This window comes from Synchiropus splendidus, chromosome 6, assembly GCF_027744825.2.
Source record: "Synchiropus splendidus isolate RoL2022-P1 chromosome 6, RoL_Sspl_1.0, whole genome shotgun sequence".
In the NCBI taxonomy this organism is placed as follows: domain Eukaryota; kingdom Metazoa; phylum Chordata; class Actinopteri; order Syngnathiformes; family Callionymidae; genus Synchiropus; species Synchiropus splendidus.
Window position 1 is genome coordinate 4,651,794 of NC_071339.1, and position 21,774 is coordinate 4,673,567.

At 42.1% G+C, this 21,774-nt stretch overlaps 1 protein-coding gene across 5 annotated transcripts in view; it reads right to left on the bottom strand.

Moving 5' to 3' along the window:
• Positions 1 to 21,774, bottom strand: part of itpr1b (inositol 1,4,5-trisphosphate receptor, type 1b) — a 71,830-nt gene that overhangs the window by 19,687 nt on the left and 30,369 nt on the right. For 4 of the 5 annotated variants that reach the window (XM_053869268.1, XM_053869266.1, XM_053869267.1 and 1 more), the window contains 12 exons: positions 21,600 to 21,647; positions 20,726 to 20,855; positions 18,829 to 19,013; positions 9,286 to 9,469; positions 8,814 to 9,076; positions 8,045 to 8,245; positions 6,454 to 6,564; positions 5,861 to 5,956; positions 5,659 to 5,793; positions 5,204 to 5,311; positions 3,091 to 3,322; positions 110 to 232 (listed from right to left, as the gene is read on the bottom strand). In XM_053869268.1, coding sequence (XP_053725243.1) covers positions 110 to 232; positions 3,091 to 3,322; positions 5,204 to 5,311; positions 5,659 to 5,793; positions 5,861 to 5,956; positions 6,454 to 6,564; positions 8,045 to 8,245; positions 8,814 to 9,076; positions 9,286 to 9,469; positions 18,829 to 19,013; positions 20,726 to 20,855; positions 21,600 to 21,647 — 1,816 coding nt within the window. The remainder of the gene's footprint in view (positions 1 to 109; positions 233 to 3,090; positions 3,323 to 5,203; positions 5,312 to 5,658; positions 5,794 to 5,860; positions 5,957 to 6,453; positions 6,565 to 8,044; positions 8,246 to 8,813; positions 9,077 to 9,285; positions 9,470 to 18,828; positions 19,014 to 20,725; positions 20,856 to 21,599; positions 21,648 to 21,774) is intronic. The other variant, XM_053869269.1, reaches the window with a different exon arrangement.

Sequence of the window (21,774 nt, forward strand, 5' to 3'; positions counted from 1 at the left end):
CTTGTTGGATCCACCCTGAAGCACTGAGACACACTTCACGTGCAATCAATTGCCGTCATATCTGATATGACGGCGATAGAGAAACACATGTCAAGATTTCATCACGTACCTCCGTGGACGCTGTCAAGAGGGTAGAAAAAGGCCACCAGCAGGTTCATGAGAACGGCCAGGTTGAAGGATATGCTGCTCCAGAAAGACATGTTCCTGGAGCACCAGTAGAGAATGGGCTGAGCTAGGGAATAAATAGGCAAATGAAACATCAACAATATGAGAGTACACACAGCGTTCGACTTCAGAATGACACACACACACACACATCAAATTTGGAGCTCAAAACACGTTAGTTTTCAGGTCACTTTACTCGGGCTGCAATGACGAGTCGTGATGTCATCAGTCTGGGACTACGTGACTCTTTTACTAAGACTACACATGACTTTCACAACACATTTTGAACCATTAAAATATAAATATTAAGTTCCAAAACAACATTTTGGCATGTTGATGTGTTCTTGTACCTGTCGTATGCATGACTATTCATATCAAAATAGTCGTGAGTTGCGCCGATAGATTTTACTGTGCGAAATATTATACGCAATCCGCTCGAGTCAAAATGCAAAAATTGAACAGTTTCTACTTATCTAGTATCTACTTATCCCTAACAGCGCTAAGCGCTAGTCCAGCTGCCGTCCCGTTCTACTAGCAGACTGCCTCACTGGTCAACAAACTTTGGAAGCATATCCAGCAGTGAATGGATTAAGTCAAAAATCCCAGACAGAGTTGACTGTCGAGGCAGAGTTAAGAGAAAAATTTAAATCCAGAATTCTTATTTTCCTTAATGCTAGATTTGCACATGCTCTGTTCAGATTTCAGAATCAGAAAAAAAGGAATGTTGCCAGTGTAAAAACATCACTGTTTTTTTCTTATGATGTTAGCAATCATAACCAGCCAATTTGTCATATGGTTTTATACTTTCAGGAAGCTAAAAAAAAAACTGGCAAAACACACATAAACAGATCCCTGACCTCTGCCAGGAGAGCAGTATCATGGTCAGTGCTATTTTGAGCTCGGCAGTTGATTAAAAATGGAGAACTGAGGGTGGGGACTTTTTAGCAACACAACTCGGTCCAGACATGATGCGTGGTTTTAAAACGGTGGAACAATGATGTCTCCAGCAGTGCTGATTCATTCTGGTGAGGGGGAGTTCACATTTCGTAGATAAATTAGCTCCCCGTAGGGCGGACCACGGGACAGACCATGACGTGTTCCTACACCAAAAAGGAAGTGAATAACCAACAGGATTCTGATTCTTTGGCTACACAGAAGTCTCTTAAGGGAATTTTACTTTTAATTTTACTTTTCCTTTAAATGTTGTGCGGCACTATTTCCAGTGTAGTGACTATGGGTTCCTCGACTTTATCCAGGCCAATCTAAAAATCTAAATGAAGACCATCCTAAACCCAAATGTTACTAGTTCAGAAGCCTGAAGACTTGCCATAGAAGACTGAGGAACTCCTTTATAACAAATTTGTGAATCGTATAGTGAAATCTCAATCACAAAACTTCTTTCTCAACCATCAATGCGGCATAATTACTAATGTGATGGCAGGAAAACCACGTTTGATCTTTCCGATTATAGTCTAGTCGACGTGTAAGCAGTCTGACTGGACCTACACATCTGAAAAAAAATAAAAACAGTTGGGCCTTGAGACCATCATTATGACTTGGAACCTTTAGCATAAAATCAACAGCTTAGGTCACAGCATTTTTACCACCAGACAAGTCACATAACAGGCAGTCATAAAAATCGGTTTGAGACATCAATTGACCTCAAAAGAAAACAGGTCTGATGCAATGTTCATGACCGCACCCTGTGAGACCCAGTAAGATACTGTGAATTTCACAATCCAAATCATCACGTATCTCCTCCAGCCTTTCAACTGAAACTTTAGTCATGAATTCCAAAGTACAACAACACTGCAACACTAAGAGACCGCTTGATAAACTGATCCACATTTTTAATTCAAAACATTCAACATGTGGCCCAAATGAAGAGGCACATGGATTCGGTTTCGCTGAGAATCACTCTCACTTTACCTGTTAACTAGTCAGTATGACACAAGAATTAAAATTAAGTCAGGCAACTATACAGTTCATGACAACACTTTAGTTAAAGGTCTCATCTATAATGTATTATCAGTACATTCATAAGAAATCATAATGCATTGACACGGCTTTGTAGAACCATAACCCTAAACCTTAAGTTAACCACATCTTATTATAGAAATAATATAACCCTATTGCTGTAAATTCTGCGCCATATAATACTTAATAAACAAGTTATAAGTTGTTACATCTTCTATGAAGCCTGATAAATACACTATGATGTCTTATAGATGTAGTAATAATGCATTATATATGAGACCTTTAACCCAGTTTATTGAGGTTTCCAAGCTTTTAAAACCACCCATTCATCCAGGCTTCACATTCAAAACAATGCAAATGTGCAGCATTTCAGATCCTGAGAATCATAATGCATTGTTACGCCTGTATATTAAATGTGACCTCATTATCATGTAGCAGGAACATGAATTACAGTAGCAGGTTGAGAAAACAGAACAGGTGTTTGCACATGATCCGCCCGTCTCCTGAAGCAGAGAATGCAACGGTGTCGCTGACAGTCAAACTGTTGTCTATCACTGCTGAGGCTCCTGTTCATATATCTAACATAGCAGGGATTCTTTTCAGTGAAATTAGAACCCATTTTTCAAATATTATGTCTGTGCCACAGCTCATAAGTATTTTATTTATTTTTAATCTTAGGTTGAACTGGAGTTTAATGTGCAGCAGAGCATGTTTTTTTTCTGCAGCATAGTTGTGCAACGGGTGTGTGTGTGTGTATTTTGTATAAAGGTAGTGTTGATTTTTCTTGAAGCTTGAGTTCAGGAACTCCGCCAGGACTTGTTCCAGTAACTTCAGAAATGTACTTAATTTATTCAGTGAGTGGTCAGATGGGTCATTTACAGACCTGGAGGGGTGGGAGTTAAAAAGCGTGCAAACCTGACACAAACAAGATACAGTAAGCATACGCACAGGGAATGGTGTTTGTGTCACCACTGGCCTCCTGAGTACCTCGCAGCTTCTTCTGCCAGTTCATTTCATTAAATAGGTCCTCAGATCGCAGGAAGAAGTCATTAATCTTGCTGCCTTGTTCGTCCCTTTCTGTTGTGTAGTAGACGCGCAACTTGGACTCTTGAGTGAGGAACTCACAGATGTTGGGGACAGGAAACACTATCTGTTCCATGGTGCGGTCCAGCCGAACAATCTGGACATAAATGAGAACATTATCAAACACCTGTTCATAAAACTTTATGTGCTGCTGACACATTGTGATTACAGATTCACACGTTTAATACTAAAGTAGTGTGTGCCATGTTATCAATAAAAACCATGACGTGAATCAGAGATATCCACTTGAAGAGCGTGGCTGAACAAACACGCTGGAGTAGAGGGAACTGTCGACGGACAGCATTCCTTCTTCTCAGCACAGGACGCTGCGAGAACAAACAAAATGTACTTTCATTGTGTCAAAGAAGTGAGACAGGCCTGAGACGGAAGTCACGTGAATCAGGTGAAGGGGCGATGCCAAAAACACCCGGAACGTCAAAATGACCTTTTAGCATACGCATTGAAATCACATTCATTTTGTCTGAATGTTGTATTTTCATTTTAAAGTAATCAAAAATAAACACAAGTACGGAGTGTTCACGATGAGTAGACCTGCTACTCCACTAACAGCATGACCTTGAAATGACATGTTCTATTCAGCTAATTATTACTCCTGCTCTTATTCTCCTGTCCTCAAATTCACCTCAAAACTCGTGCTAAACACAATTACCCACTAAAATTATGCTGCCACGGAAACTGTGTACAAACTATGCAATTAGAACCTAAAGTGTGGAGGTGACCTAAGGGCTGACACAAGGAATCACACCTACTGGACTAAAAAACACAGTTTAAAAAAGTGTAAAAAAGTTTGATGGACATATTTTAGAATTCAACTCATTCACCATCTCAATAAACTTCTTTTTTATTATTCTCTCTACATTTCACAGCACACTTAATAGAATGTGATTTTTGAATGGCAAAAGTTGTGGCGAGCATCACGAGGGCATGGTAGGAAAATTTGGCAACCCACAACGCCACATCTGGCACCTCAGTCCACCAGTCATAGAGGCGCTGCACCGTCACTTGAGCGGTTGACTGCCAAGCCAAGCAGGAGGTGTTACACAACAGTCCAAACAAAATCTGGACACCCAACCCATGTCTCACATGTCCACTCTTCATTTGATCATTTCCTCGTTGTCCGTGGTGTCGAGTATAAAGAGTGCCCAGCACCGTTGTCGCGGTGACGCTTCAGCATAAAGCGTGATTCAAAGTCTGCACAAATACAGAGTTGAACTTCGAAAATTTACTGGATCTACTTTGCTTTTCAGCGACCGTTGGATTGATCCAACGTACTCGATGCAAAAACAAAACACCTATCCTCCTCATGTCCTCCTTTATCACATCAGTGGTTCCTCCTCTTCTTTGTCCCTACTGAGTCTCCCTGGTTACAGTTGTCTCAACAACAGTTGTCTGTCTGATGTAGCAAGTGGCATATTTACTGATGATGTATTTGCTTTTATGTCAGCATGAGAATCTGTCACAAGAGAACACAGTGACCCTGTTACTTGGATGTAACTGTAGTTCTATGAGTACATATGCGCCTTCTGGTTTTATCAGTCCTGAGAGTAAAGTAATACCAAAGACCGTTTGAGGGTGAGAGGGGCAGGCGGGTGTGTATGTGGTGCATGATCACTAATGTAAAATACACATCACAAGTTCAGTTGAGGCCAGTAAACGTGAAACATTTAACATGCTTTAAATCAACTCTATGTCACAAATATTAGTCTTTGTCTTTTTTATACTCAGTAATATTGCACTTTAGCTGTGACGTTTTGCACCATCGCTTTAGTAACAAACTGAACAATTCCATAGAAGACTTGAATGCTAAAGACTTTACAGATGAGAAATAACTCTGAAGCCACTCTAAATGAGCACACATTATCATGCTCATAGTGTGGCACTATTTTGGGCGACAAAGAAGGACAAACATTTTGACGCACGGTTGCACCAGCAGGAGTATGTCCAGAAGAAAACTGACCTCAATCTGAGCCGTGTGTTTGGCATAAAACTCGAGGGCCTCATCCCCTTCTCCGTACGTCCCCCCAGGCTTCAGCATGGCCTGCAACTCCTTGTTGTGTCGCGCCAACTGAAACATACCATGAAACAGGGACGTCAATCTAAACGTATACATGTGTCAGCTGCTCAGGTGTGGCAGGGAGGGCCAACATTGTCGGCTTCTGACAGCCAAGTGCAGCACGTGCTGTTATTCTACTATTCATTCAATCCTCAACATCCTGTTGAGTCAGTCACAATGACTGAGAATTTGACTGGGTGCTATGAACACCTTGCTGTCAGAGGTAACCTATATATCTCATGGAATTATTTACTTTGAGTCAGAGCCATATCAGTTCATCAGCAACAGGAAATAACACACACCTTGTCACTGATGTCACAGTGTAACAAAACTGCCTCAATAGAGAGCTTCTGACGTACTTGATGAGCCAAGATGTAAATGTTATGACCAACGTTGCGTGGGGAGGCAGAGTGCTCTTCCTCTTCTTCTTCACCCTCCTGAGGCTCTTCCACTTCTATCTCACCTTGCATATAGGCCTTTTTGATCACTTCAACCTGTGAAAAAAACTCACGTAAATATCACATTTCAATGCAGCATCAATCAATATAAGGTCAAACAAACCAGCTCCTTAGGCCTCATGTTGTAAAGAATCCGCTCTGCATTCTCACTGTCATGGCGACTCTCCATGATGGCAAGAAGAAGCTTGGAGGCGTTATTCTAAAAAAGTCATTTATTACACACGTGTCAAGTGAAATGAATTCTAATGCCGCTAATATTTCTCTCTAACATTTCCCCCTGCACCTCCAATTGTTTAGGACATGATTAAGCAATGCTGCACTGAACCCTGTTATTAATCCCTGTTTAATGTACTGTTCTTAAGGGCCTGTTTTTACAGTGCTCTTAGCAAGTTGTTGAGCATTCCGGGCCTCATATTCTTGACAGCATCTGTTGTGTTGGATCGTTGTTAGAAACAAATATTTTAAAAAAAGAAGTCACTTGTGTCGATAATATTCTCCACACTTTGGAAAATCTTGACCATTTGGAACAGATAAAAAAGTGTGATTGATTTATTTAACTATGAGCTGCATTGAAATGAATCATGATAAAAATGTGACCTAATATATATATTCATGTAAGAAATTCTAATGATGCAGAATCTTTCAACTGAGCAACTTATAATTGACATCACTAACTTTTGCTGACCGTGAACTTACTTTCAGCTCTAGCACTAGATCCATCCTCTTCTTTCCTAGAGGATTGATGTCATTCAGGATAAGTGCGATGATGATATCTATACCGTTGCATTCATGGGTAGCAATACAGTTCTGTAAGACAAAAACAAAGAAGATAATTAGCTAATGAATGTCAGGATCTTGATTAAATGTCACCAAGGTTGAGCTGCAGCCTAACATAGCTCTGAAGCGCTGTGAACTTTTTGAGAAGATCCTCTCAGTCCAGTGAAGATGCAAAAACACTCAGCAACTTCATAGCAATGCAAATCGCTCAATAGTACAATCCTTGTCCTGCTGGTCAAGAACAGTTAAAGAGACTTAGTGTTGTTGAACACTAAGTTCCTGCTTTATAACAGTCTTTGTAACAGTCATTTTCTGACTTAATAAACACTGCAACAACGCAATCTTTTCATTTCCCTTTGAATACTGCAGCAGTTGCCAGTGTTCAGCTAATGACCACGCGGGGGGCAAAAAAATCGATTTTCCATGAAATGCACTAATTGTTCACTGTTTCTACTGTAGATGGTGTTTGAACTTTCTAGATATTATGAACCAGAAGACTCACGGTAATTTCAAATGTGCACATATGCAGCGACACCGTCAGTAAATGGTCAGTCAATATGTCATGTTTAAAATGAACATCATCTGAATATGTTCATCCTCCAACATAAGCCACCAATATAATTAAATTCATAATTTTTTTGTTTCTCAAGAAAGAAATGCGCTGTGCGTGTCAGAAGCTCCGCTCCCACAGCCGGTCTCTGCTGCGGCCTCCTGTTCTCCAAGGGATCGGCTGTGTTAGCAGAGCAGCAGACACAGGCGGAAACGCAGCATTTGCCGAGCTTTAAAGTAAATAAAACGATTTTATCAATTTGAAGTGACAAGACTCAATATTTTGGCAGAAAGACGCTCGTTTTCCTGTACAAATATTAAATATATAAGTGGTGCCATTGTATGAGCTGCAGGGTCCAGGCTGTGAGAAAAAAAGTAGCAGCTTATAGTCTGGAGTTTATGGTACATATTTTAGCTGCAATCATATTTTCATAAAGTAGTTGAATTTAATTTAATGGCTGAAAATGATTCAGAGTGGTTGGCTCCTGTGCAGTCTGACCATACTGAAAAGTGAAGTGTCAAATCATAGATATCCTTTTCTATCTGCATTTCTATTTTGTAAGAAAATTTTGAGCTGAAAAACAACATCAAAATTCAATGGCAATAAGATGTATAATGCTATTATGGTTACTGAATATTGTGTGGCGTGAATCGAAGAGCTTCAAAGCCGATGACAGGAAAAGGCTGGCTCACACAAGACAACAAGATCTTTTCCTTTTCATAATCTATCATCACGATTAAGCAAAAGCAACATTTCAGCAACATCAGATAACACAAATGCAAGCATCATCTTGTTCTCTGTGTTGACATTTTTACTCTTAAGTGAATTGAGACAGAAAATATTAAGTCAAAGTGTGTGTTGGTGCTAGCCTGTGTTCCAACTCACGTTACGAAAGTCAAGTGTGACATGAACCAGCATGAGTGCACTGAACATGCAACGGTTTGTTGTGCAGTGACCCACCTGATTCTCATGACAGGGACCTTGGCAGTACTCGGTCAGGCTTTCCACGGTCTGGTTGATGAGACCCACATTCTTTTCATTGATGTAGAGACCCAGCAGCCCCAGTCCTCCTGTGGTGCTGCCGCAGATACAGTCCAGGAACTGCAGCGTCTCACAAACCAGATTATAGTTGTTCTTATTATTCTGGTTTCGCAGAAAGTTCTGGAGGAAGAAGACTGAGTTGAGACTCACCACAGAGGGGTTTGTGTGAACTAGTTTAAACCAGTTTAAAACAGCTCTCTTTCTTTCAGCATCATTCTACATTTTTAAATATGATCTTCACACAGATCATAGGTTCCTGTGCAACGGAAGAAGAGAAGGATTCAGAGAAGAAGCAGCAGTTGTTTAGAAACCTGAACCAGACCCTCATTTCGAAACCAGACATACCAAGTAAGTAATTCTATTTAAACATGGTTTCATTTCTCTGTCTCCTCTGTTTGAGATCAAGATCAACAAAGACATTCAGACACGTAGCACCTTTGAGATCATTAACTCCACAGTGTACGAACAAAACAAATTTGAGACAGAATGCTCGCTACATTAAATATATTTAAAATATGTATAATATTTACAAATCTCTGCTTTAAAAATGAACAAATAGGGATATAGTTGAATCACAACCGTAATTTCCTCCTGACTATTGGAACCCAAGTCCCAACTTTCATGAAAAAATGTTTTGACTTTTCAGTTACCATTGACTATGAAGCATTTTCCAAAACTAACAGCAGACCTGCAAATCTCTGTTGTGGTTCTCACACAGCAGCTGCATGAGGCGCAGGATGGGCTGCATGATGGTGATGATGACGCTCATCTCGCCCTCCTCCTGACTCTTGTCAGCTGTTGGCACGGCGGAGCCTTCAGCGGCCGCCTGATGCTCTTCAGCTTCCACCTCCCGACGATATGTTGTGAAAGCCTTCTTGGTGACAGCAGTGGCCTCCAGCAGCTGCTCTTTCACTTCCTCCGTAACCACGGCGACCACTGGCATATCTTTGACTGGTGACAGGAAAAAGATGAGCACACAACATCAACAGGGGAATGAAGAGAAAGAAAATTGCATGAAAAATCAGCTTGGTTTTGGTAAAAACAAACCCACACTACAACTAGGGTGGGATGACTTGGACCTGGCGCCCCATGTGGTTTCTCCCTACCTAAATCCAGGTCCCCATAACGCCACACAGTAGAGAACATATTTCAAGACTAGCCTTTCTTGCGTGCCGGGGTGTCTTTGTCCGGTGGCTCCTCGTCCTTCTTCTTACTGCCCAGGTCACTCGTGTTGACTGTCACGGTGGCTTTGATTTCTTGCTGGGCAAGCTTCATTCGCTCATAAAAGACCTTGAAGAACTTCTCTGACTTGTTGTCACTGGTCAGACGTTGGAGGAATGACCTCTGGAAAAAAAAGGCGGCACAGGAAGCTGAGGAAAAATGTGTTAATAAATCTATACTTGATTATATTGCTGGACACAAGGTGAAGGCTATAGTCCTTGATATGTGAAGAGTTGTGTGTGCAATCGCAGTGTCGTCCTCTTATTTGTTGCTAGAGGATTAGAGCGCCTCTACAGTCCTGGCATAGAAACTACATTGATTTACATCGTTTCCAGGGGATGCTTTTGGATGACAGAAACTGCTTCATTTTTCACACTTTTTTGAAAGCGGCATGGAAAATAGCTGGATAGGAAAATGTATGGCTCTTTGGAGATGTAGCCTAATGCTATTCTGGATGGAAAACAACAAAGAAACGTTTTGTAGAAATCTCACGGCGCAATCTCCTCTCGATAATCGCACAATAATAACAAATGGAAACAGGCATGAAGTCGTATTTTCTTTTGGCGCAACTTCATCACATTTGCTAAAAACGTTGAAATATTCAGATGGAAACCTGACTAGTGTGTCTCACTTTCAGTTATCCTACAGAAGGGCATTAGTAAGCTCATTGATTTAACATGGACAGCTCTTAAAATGAAACACTCTCACACCCTCAACACTGCAAAGCCTGTTTGTCTTGTCTTAAAGTGAAGAGACTTAACTTTACGGCTATTAAATCATGACTAAAACAATGAAGCAATAACCATATATGACCAATATTGCATATTACAGTATCTAAAAACCTTTGATACTAAAGGTCACACCATTGCAGAAGCTGGTTATGCATTTCTATATCATTCACAGACCTCGTGATCTCACTACAGTTGATGACTCAGCTTTATAACTTTTTTTTTTTACCACCTCATTGGGAAGTCAACGCTGGGACGGACACGTTCTGCCTATAGCATGTGACACAATCGCAGCATTGTTTGACAGCTTTGGACGCACAGACCTGTTGTTTACCCGGACAAGGCTCTTATGTTCTGTCCTATTTTCCTCCCCACAATCCCTCCTTATATAAGCGCTGTAATCAGCTGAGTGGTTACAGTGAAGGCACACGGCTAACACTGTTACATCAGCCACGCAGAGAGAGTTGTGCACGGAGGGAAAGTAGGAAACCTTGCCCTACTTTTTAGCGCCAGGACAGCACGAAGAATGAGGGATTAGATGGAGGGATGGTCAAACAGTGTAAGGTGCAACAAAGCGATTCATGTAAGCAGCTGTTGCTGCACACATGGATATAGGGCACAGTTAAAAGCTTGTTACACTGACGTTATCAGCTCCTGGAAACACAAGCGTTACAACAACTTAGCATGAAAGCTCTGTAGAGGTCATCTGGCAGAAGCCACACAGAAGAAGAACCTAGGTGTTGCTTTTCTCTCCACACCGTTTTAAAAATGCTGACATCAAGTCTGACGCAACCTAAAACTGATTCCCGGACGAGGTACAGCAGCTTCAGGACAGTGGTGTGGAAATACTGCTAGATCAAACACAACTTGTGACTGTTAGTAATTTGTGCCAACAGCATCCTTTTCATCTAGGAACATCAACAGTGCAATAAAATGGAGAGCAAATCATGTTTTGAGCAGAGTAAACATCTTCATTACGGTCATACAGACCAGTCATGTCATGTCAAGTCATGTCATTAACCATACACAACATTTTGGCCATTTTTCATGTAACGTGGTCTGTAGCATGTGATAGGACTATGTGTACTGGCAGGACATCATTTAAGTGGTTACTACTACCTTAGTGATGTTTTTGATACAACATAAATTTTACAAAACAAACAAATAATAAATCTGATATTTTGTTCTTCTTTGGCATAAACACTTGTTTCCCCTGACTCGAGCCAACACTAACATGGAACCACTAGAGCAGTCGATTGTTTCTGCCCTGTGCAGGAGGACAGCCCACTTCATTTACATATTTACCTCTCCGCAGTCCAGGTGGATGCGGCAATGTATAATGATTTCATGAGGTAAAAAAATGAATGAATAAATGTGGATTGTAATAATAAATAATATAAATAATACAAAATAATAAATATTAATAAATACATATGTATTTTAAATGCACGTACAAATGAGTTAATTATGTATTTGTTTATTCAAGTTTTTATTTCATTTTAAGATTATTTATTCTTTTATTGAAGCATTGATCAAATAATTAATTCATTTATTTTTCGTCTTTTTTTGTCCAACTATTTTTTATAGATCCCCACTGACCTTCAAAGACACAATCTGAATATTTTTAATAGCCTAGCCACAGAACCTTACTTTTCCTTTACCTGTGTTCATTCATGTTTTACAAGCGCTACTGAGGAGAAACAGAGAAAGAAATGTTGAATGGTACACTGTGATTGCGCTGCTTCAAAGATACAGTCATACTGTGTGTTTCCCTATAAACCTAGAACAGGAATTCCAGATAATTCAACTTTTTGGACATAATTGTGATTGTGGGAACTTTGTTAAAGCCTTGCACACTGAAACATGCGGTGCGAGAGAATCCAGAGAATCCAGGGTACACAAATCAACAACCTAAAGTGTTGAGTTTCTTGTGTTCAAAGTCCAATTAAAACTACGATCAAGCAGTTAAGTCCTCCAGATTTGCATGGCCATGTGGAACGGCAGTCCATTTCGTAATGTTCGCCATGCTATTTCATAGCAAAATGCCATTAACATCTACACAGCGTTTCATTACGAAATGTTCATAATAAAACACTGTGTAGACATTTTTCCTATTCACAGGCTGATTTCTTGCCTGAATGACTCCACTCCAACTGGAAGCGGTGCCGTTTAGAGCTCTGTAAAAAAATAAAACCATCGCCGAATTGTATCGGAGCGGTGGTCTGCCACAACACCGTGCAACACCGGGGAGCATATTTATCACACGAGAAAGGAAGTAAGTGTGGCATTAGAGTCGCCGACGAGCCTCATTTGCATGAAAGTTGGAAGCCCAGTGAAAACCTGCGATACGCTGCAACCACAGAAGGTTAAGCGGCGCCCAGACAGTGTTTTATTTAGCATATGAATAAAAATGATTCTGTTATGCAATGTTTGAAAACATTACAAACATCATTGGAAATTACTTTTTGTTCAACAAAACATCCTAAAAGTGTGTCGCCAGCACTTTAACTCTGTGGATGCGTGCACAGTGCTGTCGTGAAGTTAGCTGTCAGATACATGGGTTGTGGCCAAAACAACCCATGTAGCTTCAATTTCATAAAATAAAAAGTAATTTAGGTACAGAATATAACAATACATACAATAATAATAATACAATACTCATCATGCAACAGAGCTTTACAAGCTATGTCCATGAAAGCAAATGTCTGTGAAAGCGAATAGGTGTGATGACATCAGGAAAACCGACTGTCAGTTAGTTCTTTGGTGTTAACTGTCCCTGATGTGTCCATGGCAGCATGACCACCACAGTGCTGCCAAACCACTATACACACGTGCGTCAGCCTGCCAGAAAGTTGGCGTCTGGAAACCTTTCCATGAGAAGGCATTAATGAGCTCCTCATCCAATACAAGAGATACCTGAATTGATGCAGGAAAATCCTTTTCTGCAACATGTCTGTGCCCTTGAATTTTCTCAGGACAGAAGGCTGATAGCTTTATATGTGGTTTGAATCACTTTTATTTTTATTCCTCCTTGACTTCGAGCTTGTTATTTTTCAAAGCCTTCATCAACACCTTCTGTAAGATTTAGCAGGTACATCGCACCAATTCTGGCTACTCGAAACTGTCAGTGTCCTCAGAGGGAATCAAACCCCATGGGTTGTTAAATACTGAGATAGCAAACCGTCACCACACTTGAGATGAATAACCGGCTCATCTTGTGTTTCCTGCACGTGTTGCACGTGTGTTTTTTGTCACAGAATAGAAAAGGCCTGCCGCCAGCAGCAGGATCCAAACTCTCTCGCCTTGAGAGCACTGGGTACTTAATGTTTATTTTATTGAATAATTCCGATGCTATTTGATGTTTTATCAGGTGAAACCTGCAACGTCTCTGACGCAACATCCAAAAATGTTTGTGTTGGCCCAAGTTATTTTTTGGTACCTGAGATTCGACACGATGACGCAGCAGGGCCTCCTCTCTGACCATCCTTCTCCTCTGCTTCTGTTTCACTTGCCAAGCCAGCCCTTGGCATCAACATGAGTCAGTTATGTAAGGGCTGTTTACAGCAACACCACAATGCGCCCGCCTTCCAGCCTGTTACCTTTCTGACTGACAGGTCCATGTCTGCAGCGATTGGACAGATACTTGATACTTTTGGCTGCTATGTGCTGGCAATACTGGTTTATGAACTCTTTGAGAATCAAACCAGCTGACAAAATGCCCAAACTTCAGGGCAGGTGGCGCGAAACCAGTCCGTCAACGGTGCGGATACCAGGAAACTCACTTAACACAGGCTTTTTAAAGTTTTCCAGGAGGCAGTGGTAAGGTGAACTCACAATTTGGGGGCTGGTAATTGATGCCTGTCGGCGTGAGGGGAGCAACGTGCCACAAAAAGACTATTGAGTAACAGGGGTGGCACCTGTTTTTTCCTGTGACAAGCTCTGAAGCCTTGCCCACGACAATACGCCACAGTGGCTCGGAGTGAGTGAATATCCCCTGCAGAGATAAATCGCTTCATCCAAGATGTGTTTGTTCATCTGTGGATGTGGTTTATGTAACATATGACAAATATTAGAACGGCAGCTACACATGTTGGCTCTACATCAAACACAGCATGTGGCTGCTTGGAAGCTCACAGTGAACCTTTTATCATGTGCTTGGTTCAGGCTATTTTGTGCTCAGGCTGCCTTCGGTCTTTCACGTGCACGATTATTTCCGACGTTTTGTTTGTTTGCTTGTCGACAGCACAAACAACTCAAAACTCTATGATATTTCACTACATTTTAGGACCGGTAAGAAAGTTCTTTCTAGATTAGATTAGATTACATTAGATTAGAGCCAGAGAATGTCCACACGAACCAGGTCGTCGGGTCCCCCGCTCTCGACTGCCACCTAGTTGACCCGACCCCTATGACTCCCTCTGGTGGGTCCGCAGGAGGGACGGCCCATGTCGTTCATTCGGGCTTGGCCCGGCCACCATTTGAGCCCCAACCCCAGGCCTGGCTCCAGGGTACACACTCTTGCAGCCGAGTGTGAAGCGGCCGGGATGAGGATCAGCACCTCCAAGTCTGAGGCCATGGTTCTCGACCGGAATAAGGTGGTTTGCTCTCTCCAGGTCGGTGGAGAGTTCTTGCCCCAAGTGGTGGAGTTTAAGTATCTCAGGGTCTTGTTCTCGAGTGAGGGAAAAGGGGAGTGTGAGATTGATAGACGGGTTGGTGCAGCGGCAGCAGTGATGCGGTCGCTGTATCGGACTGTTGTGGTGAAGAGGGAGCTGAGTCACAAGACGAAGCTCTCGATTTACCGATCGATCTACGTTTCCACCCTCAGCTATGGTCACGAGCTTTGGGTAATGACCGAAAGGATGAGATCGCGGATACAAGCGGCTGAGATGAGTTTCCTCCGCAGGGTGGCTGGGCGCACCCTCAGAGATAGGGTGAGGAGTTCGGTCATCTGGGAGGAGCTCGGGGTGAAGCCGCTGCTCCTCCACATCGAGAGGAACCAGTTGAGGTGGCTCAGGCATCTGATCCGGATGCCCCCTGGACGCCTCCCTGGGGAGGTGTTCCGGGCATGTCCTACCGGGAGGAGGCCCCGGGGAAGACCCAGGACTTGCTGGAGAGATTATGTCTCCGGTCTGGCCTGGGAACACCTCGGGATCCCCCGGGAGGAGCTGGAGGAGGTTTGTGCGAACCGGGAAGTTTGGGCTTCCCTGCTCCGAATGCTGCCTCCGCGACCCGACCCGGGATAAGCGGTAGACGAAGGTGAAGGTGACATTAGATTAGATTGCTTATATAAGTCCCACAGTGGGGAAATTCGACATGTCCAGCAGCCAATGACAACAAAGACACTGACACATATCAAAGACATACACAACAAACGTAAACACAGCTGGACAGCTAGAGAATGTCATCGCAGTTCTACACCCCAGTCAGACCATTGATCACACTGACTGTGCTAATCTAGTGTCTACAACCTCAGAGGAGGGAAAACAGAAACCACTGTCTTAGTAGGAAGATGCAACTTTGAACACATTTGATTCCTTCATCTTTGTTGATTTGATCATCTGCATCATGAGATGACTGATAAAAGTTCCAAGTTGGATCGATTTAATTGAGTAATGTCATCAGTAGCGCTACATTTTTATGAAGTCATTTTATGAAATCGATTTTTTTTATCTCAATCACACTACAGTGGAGTTAACTCGCGATTATTGTCTATTTATTTCTGTTTTTGTTTTGTAAATTAATTTGCATCTGTTCTCAATGTAGCTTAAAGGGAGACTTTATCAACACAAGAGAGGCCCATAATGCTTTCCATTTGTTTACTCCAACAACCCAACATTGCAGATACGGTCAAGTACATTCTTATAATAACCTCAGAGGCGCTGAAGAGGTTCTGAAACACGCTAAAGCACAACAATGTAATTGTTGGCCGTTATTGTGTTGATAAAATCTTCCTTTAAGTAACCTCTCAACTAGACACAAAATGTGTGATTAATTTGACATTGATCACGATTAATTGACATTAAAAATTTTCATCTATTGACCACCCAAATCCTAATGAATGCAGTATAGTCCCACCCCCAGTTGGAACCGGAATTCATCATTCAAGAATTTCAAATTAATTTGCTGATATTCTCTAGATTTCCGCAGCCAAAACTTGGAGTCACTGAGGTCACCCATGAGTCTTTGACCAGCTCAGGCGTCTCAGGGTCGATGACCTGCTTAATTCATTTGGGTCATATGAGTCTAGTCGACCATTCCAAGAAATGTTGGTGGCCACTGTCTGGAGCATGAAAAACAAATGAATGCACTGCTTTGCCATGGTCCATCCTACACACCATTTGGGACAATTATTTAACAAAGTTTCTCATCGACGTCAGAGCTCTTCAACTGAATTTCAGTGGTACCCACCACCACCCCGCCCACAGTATTACAAATCATTTTCCAACTCAGATTGTCACAAGCACACATGCCAGGGAAACTCAGGACTTCAATGGAAATTTGGAGCGCCGTGTCATATACTCACAAAAACAACACACTCGTGTTCACGGAATACAGCTTCAGTTGTAGGTCATGAATTTGTTGAGATTTTTGCAGACCAATCAAGACCCAATGGAAATGTTCAGTCGTCAGGTTAGGCTAAAAAATAAAAGTTGAATTGTCACAATTTACAAGCATCATCAGACTGAGGCAATGGGAGATGGCCAGTAAGCATTTTCTATTTATTCTTTCAATGAATAGTGAAAACATACAGGTAAATGCTAGCAAGACGTGGGGGCAAAAAAGTAAGTCCTCAACACCCACTAAACTATTTGACTAATGTGGCCCCGCTGACCTGGAGTACTCAACATCCTTCTTGCCGGAACGTATACGATGACGTGTCACATGACATGGTCAGTGAACCAAGTCAATCCAATGACTCTTGAAGTGTTCACAAACCAGAGAGAACCCACTGAGGGATTCTATATTAACTGCTGCACTCATTTTATAAAAAAAAAAAAAAAAAAGAGCAACATTTTTTTTAAAAATTTAAAATATTTGAAATTAGTTACATGCCAACATTATGATCTCTGCATATAATATGCGTGACTTCAGTGAGGTCAGCAAGGTAGGCTGAAGTAGAAAGCCGTTTGCCTCCAGTCAGCTCATAGTTTACCTCCTGCTTTCTCTGCCTTGAATGTGACCCCGTTCACTGCAAAACAAACAGGCCACTCGCTCTGACTTTCTCGCCTGCTTTCTATTTAGACAAGAAGCATTCTGTTTCCAGATGCCCAACATTATGCAACACACACAGATTTGATGCAGCTGCTGATTGTGAATTTCCCTTTCGATCTTACACCATCTTTACACAGAGCCCACTTGTGACTGCCGCCGTTCAAGTGAGGACATGAATTAGAGATGGCTGGTTTAAGACCAATACTTTCGTTGGTCACAAAATAAAAAATGCAGAAGTCTTATGATGTGAAGTTTTAGTGTCATTAAAAATATTCAAGGCATAAATGAGGCGCATCATTGTAGTTTAAACGCATTCTGCAGTGAGCCTAGACATCTCATAACAGAAACCAAGCGCCTACCAAACCATGACTTTTTTTGTCCAGTAAATGTGGCAGGGCGATGTTATGAATACTCAGATGTTTGCCAAGTCCCTCAAACCCACGGTGTGTGAGGCTAAAACCGTGCTTGACCTCTGCCTCACGCCTTGTTGAGTTGGTATTCAGGCTGTGAGGTCAATCGAAATATCCAAACACCGACCCCTACAACTGCAATACACAATAAGCCACCAAATACTTCAATCCAGTATGGGTTGCTTACTGGAGGAGGTTTCAATCCTCAGCATATTGATCTTTCCACATCCTGCCTGACCTTAAATGATTTCACTCCCATTCACAACAATCCATAACAGCACAATACAGGTCAAGTCAAGAAGTAGACTCAAAGTAACTGTCAACTATGCTGGTGTTTTCTCCAACTCCACTGATACTTACTGATCTCTCCAAAGGCCTTCGACAGTTTCTACCTTGAGCTGCCCTCCTTATACTAGTAGAACATGACCCATTTTATAAGTCCAGGAATGTTAAGAGGCCTGGGCCTCTGGGCGTCAAACAGCTAGACAGGCAGGCTTATGTAACAGGAGTCATGCGAGTGCCGCTGTGTACACTGTGCTAAGTCAGGCCTTGTCAGTTGGCTGTATGCAAATACAAGCCTGTTATGCAACAGGTTTGTTTGTGCAAGACAACACACGAGCACACAACCACAAAAACCTGAATGCTGATTATCTTGTGTAGACCCCAGTCTTGCACACTCGTCATTGCAGGAGACATTAGATGCAAAGCAGCTTACACGTGCACTGATCACTCCATACGGCAGAAATAAAGGAACACTTGAGATTCATATAGTTACGGAGCCACCTATTAATGATAACTTAACATCCACCTACTTGGAGTACTTCATAGGACAAAGAGTGAGTGTATGAAGAATAAAATAATTATCTTAGAATAGGAATAAATGAAACAATAATTATGATAGTAAACATGAAATTGCATTTGGGCCATGCCATCTTCAGAAGTGTGTGGGTTCAGCCATGAGAACTCCCCGGTAGCTCTCACTCTCTAAAGTGCCAGAGATACCTACTCCGCTCCACCTCCAGGCATCAGGTGATGATTAGAGATGCAAGCTATAGATGTCAGTGCTGAACTACACAGTAGATGGAGAGGTTCTATGCACGCTGCGGTGGAGAATGCAGCGACCCCAACTGACCTGGATGACCGTGTTTCCTCCCTCTAACAGTGCGATGGCGAGCAGAATGCTCTCTTGGAAGATCCGGTCACTCGTAGCGTTCATGATGAGGTCAATGACCAGATCTGATGCGCCCTCTTTATCCAGATGACACTGGACCTCTGCCAAACTGAGCTCTCCTCGGCCTCCGATGCCAGAGCTGACAACTGTGGATGAAGGACAGACAATGCCGTTATAAAATAAAAGAAGGGTCAACAACAAAATATTTTACCAGCAGGTAGCTTGAACAATAATTGTCTTCCCGTCAGTAGACATTTATCATGTTAACTTTCATCTTTGCTTGTTAGCTGTGAACATGCAGAGATGCTTCTGGGAACACAAAGGTACAGCCTGCAATCCACACTTAACTGTAAACATGAATGATTAGGATCATCTAATTTAAAACAATGCCATGTTTTCAAATCCAGTGGCTGGAACAAAAAGCACTGCATTTGTCAATGACCAGGTCACAAACCTTTTATCAAACAAAATGACAAAAATACAAAGAAGGTAAATGCAATTGGTAAGGCTCAAAACCACATTAGAACAAGCACTTAGATAAAGAAATTAAAAGCTGTCTATTTTACTTGTATTTGTGATAATATATTTTTTTGTCATTTTACATATTACATTTTTATATTTTTTTCATGAAAATATGACTGTACTTTGTGTTAAGCAGAGCCTCATAGAAAGCGACTTGACAAAACCTCCTGTTCCTGGCTACAACAGTCAGTAGCTAAGTGGACAGAGCTAATCACAACCATCAGAGCCATCACAGACTGCACATGAAACGAAACAAGAGCACGTCCTGTTCTGGTAGCAGCTCGGTTCTATGGTCCCTAGGCAACCACACATCTTGTGTTGTGTGTGTACAGAAGACAGGCAGTTCTCATGGGGAAAGAAACTTCAACAGCATTGGGTAACATTTCACTCAGAAACATACTGTATTATTTTGATATCATAATTTTCAGTATGTTAAGTATATTTTGTTTTAACTTGGAATTTCTGATTAAATGTACATATAATTTAAATATTGTTTGGTCATCCGGGAGGAGCTCGGGGTGGAGCCGCTGCTCCTCCACATCGAGAGGAACCAGCTGAGGTGGCTCGGGCATCTGATCCGGATGCCCCCTGGACGCCTCCCTGGGGAGGTGTTCTGGGCATGTCCTACCCGGAGGAGACCCCGGGGAAGACCCAGGACTCGCTGGAGATATTATGTCTCCGGTCTGGCCTGGGAACGCCTCGGGATCTCCCGGGAAGAGCTGGAGGAGGTTTGTGTGGACCGAGAAGTTTGGGCTTCCCTGCTCCGAATGCTGCCTCCGCGACCCGACCCCGGATAAACGGCAGAAGAAGGTGAAGAAGGAATGTAATTTAAATATGTACACATTGATACAAACATACATGAAATACCTGCTACACGTGAGCAACTAGTTATGTATACTTTTAATAATGATGTTTTATCATAGAGTCATATTTTCAAATTTTAATTTAAACCAAACCATAACGATAAGTGATGAGCAGAAACGAGGACATCCGTCCGTCCGTCCATATATAGTCAATTATCCACCGTGGGTTGCCGGAGCTTATCCCAGCAGTCATTGGGCCAGAGGCGGGAATACAGGTTACCATTCCATCGCATGTTTCTTTTTTGTTGTTGTTGTTGTTAAGGAGGAAAAAAGGTGGGTACTTAATGTATCCTCAATAACAGCATGCTCAGTCATGGTCATGTTAAAAGAAGAGAATCACCTTAGCCAATATGATGATTTATTGCACACCTCGTCTGGTAGGCTGACACAGTTTCCTCGAAAACAGGACTTTTATCTGTATCTTATCTTTACGAGCAAAGCAGGTGCGCAGCCGGGCAGCATTTCACACAAACCTGTGGGAGATTTCCCTTGTGTTCCGGCAGTAAGTGGACCATTACTGAAGGCTGCAAGGCTATCTCTCCTATGGCCTGATTTCACGTTCCCATAGTAACGGTTGACCAAGATCTGTCGCAGAGCTTCCCCCTGTCAAGGACGACACCAAGGAGGAGAGTTAGGAGACTGATGTGTAGGTGATAAGAGAAGGCGTCATCCGTTTACCCTTCAACAACAGAGGAAAACACCATTTTCACACGAAACATTCATGAATAGCGTGCTTGGAAACATTCCTAGTTTCCTCACATGGAACTGAATAATGAGTACACCCTGGTGTTGACCTTTCACTTCCATTCAGAGCACGTATACTAATTTGGAGCCAGTCTCACGTGTCCAAATATAAATGAGAGTTTATGTGAGAAAGGCCTGACACTTGGTTGGGATTTTTTTTTTTTTTTTTTTTTTTGCGAAAACAAACAAACATCTGTCAGAGCAGTAGTCATCTCATGAGTTTGTGTGGTTGTGTTGTCATGTGGGGACTGCACAGCTCTGGTGCAGCTTTAAAACCTCAATTTGACACCACTGAATCAAATAGACAAACTGCCGCTGACACTGAAATGCACGTAGCTTCACGTTGGAATTTTTGTCAGTCCAAAAGTCTAGTCTCACGTCACTATTACGTCTAACCTTCAATATTTCCCACTTTCAGAACATTTCTGTCATCCTCAGACATCCTCATGTCTTATCCTCAAACTCCTAAATCTGCAGCTTTGTCTGTCACGAATGACTTCTCGTTCGAATTACATCTCATGCGAGCATGCTTTGGAGCCACTGTGACTGGGAGCCAACACATTAGGCAGACGCTGTCCATCATATATGGCCGCCGGTACCTACCCTCTTCTGGTCCTCCAGTTGCTTCTGTGGCAGGTTTGGATCAAGCTCCTTAAAAGGTGATGTGAGTAAGCAGAAAGCGGCAAAGTAAAAAAAAAAAAAAAAGGGGGAGTTGGGAAGGAAATTAGAAACAAAATTTATGTTAGGTGCAAATTAGTTATTTGACTAACATGCAGGA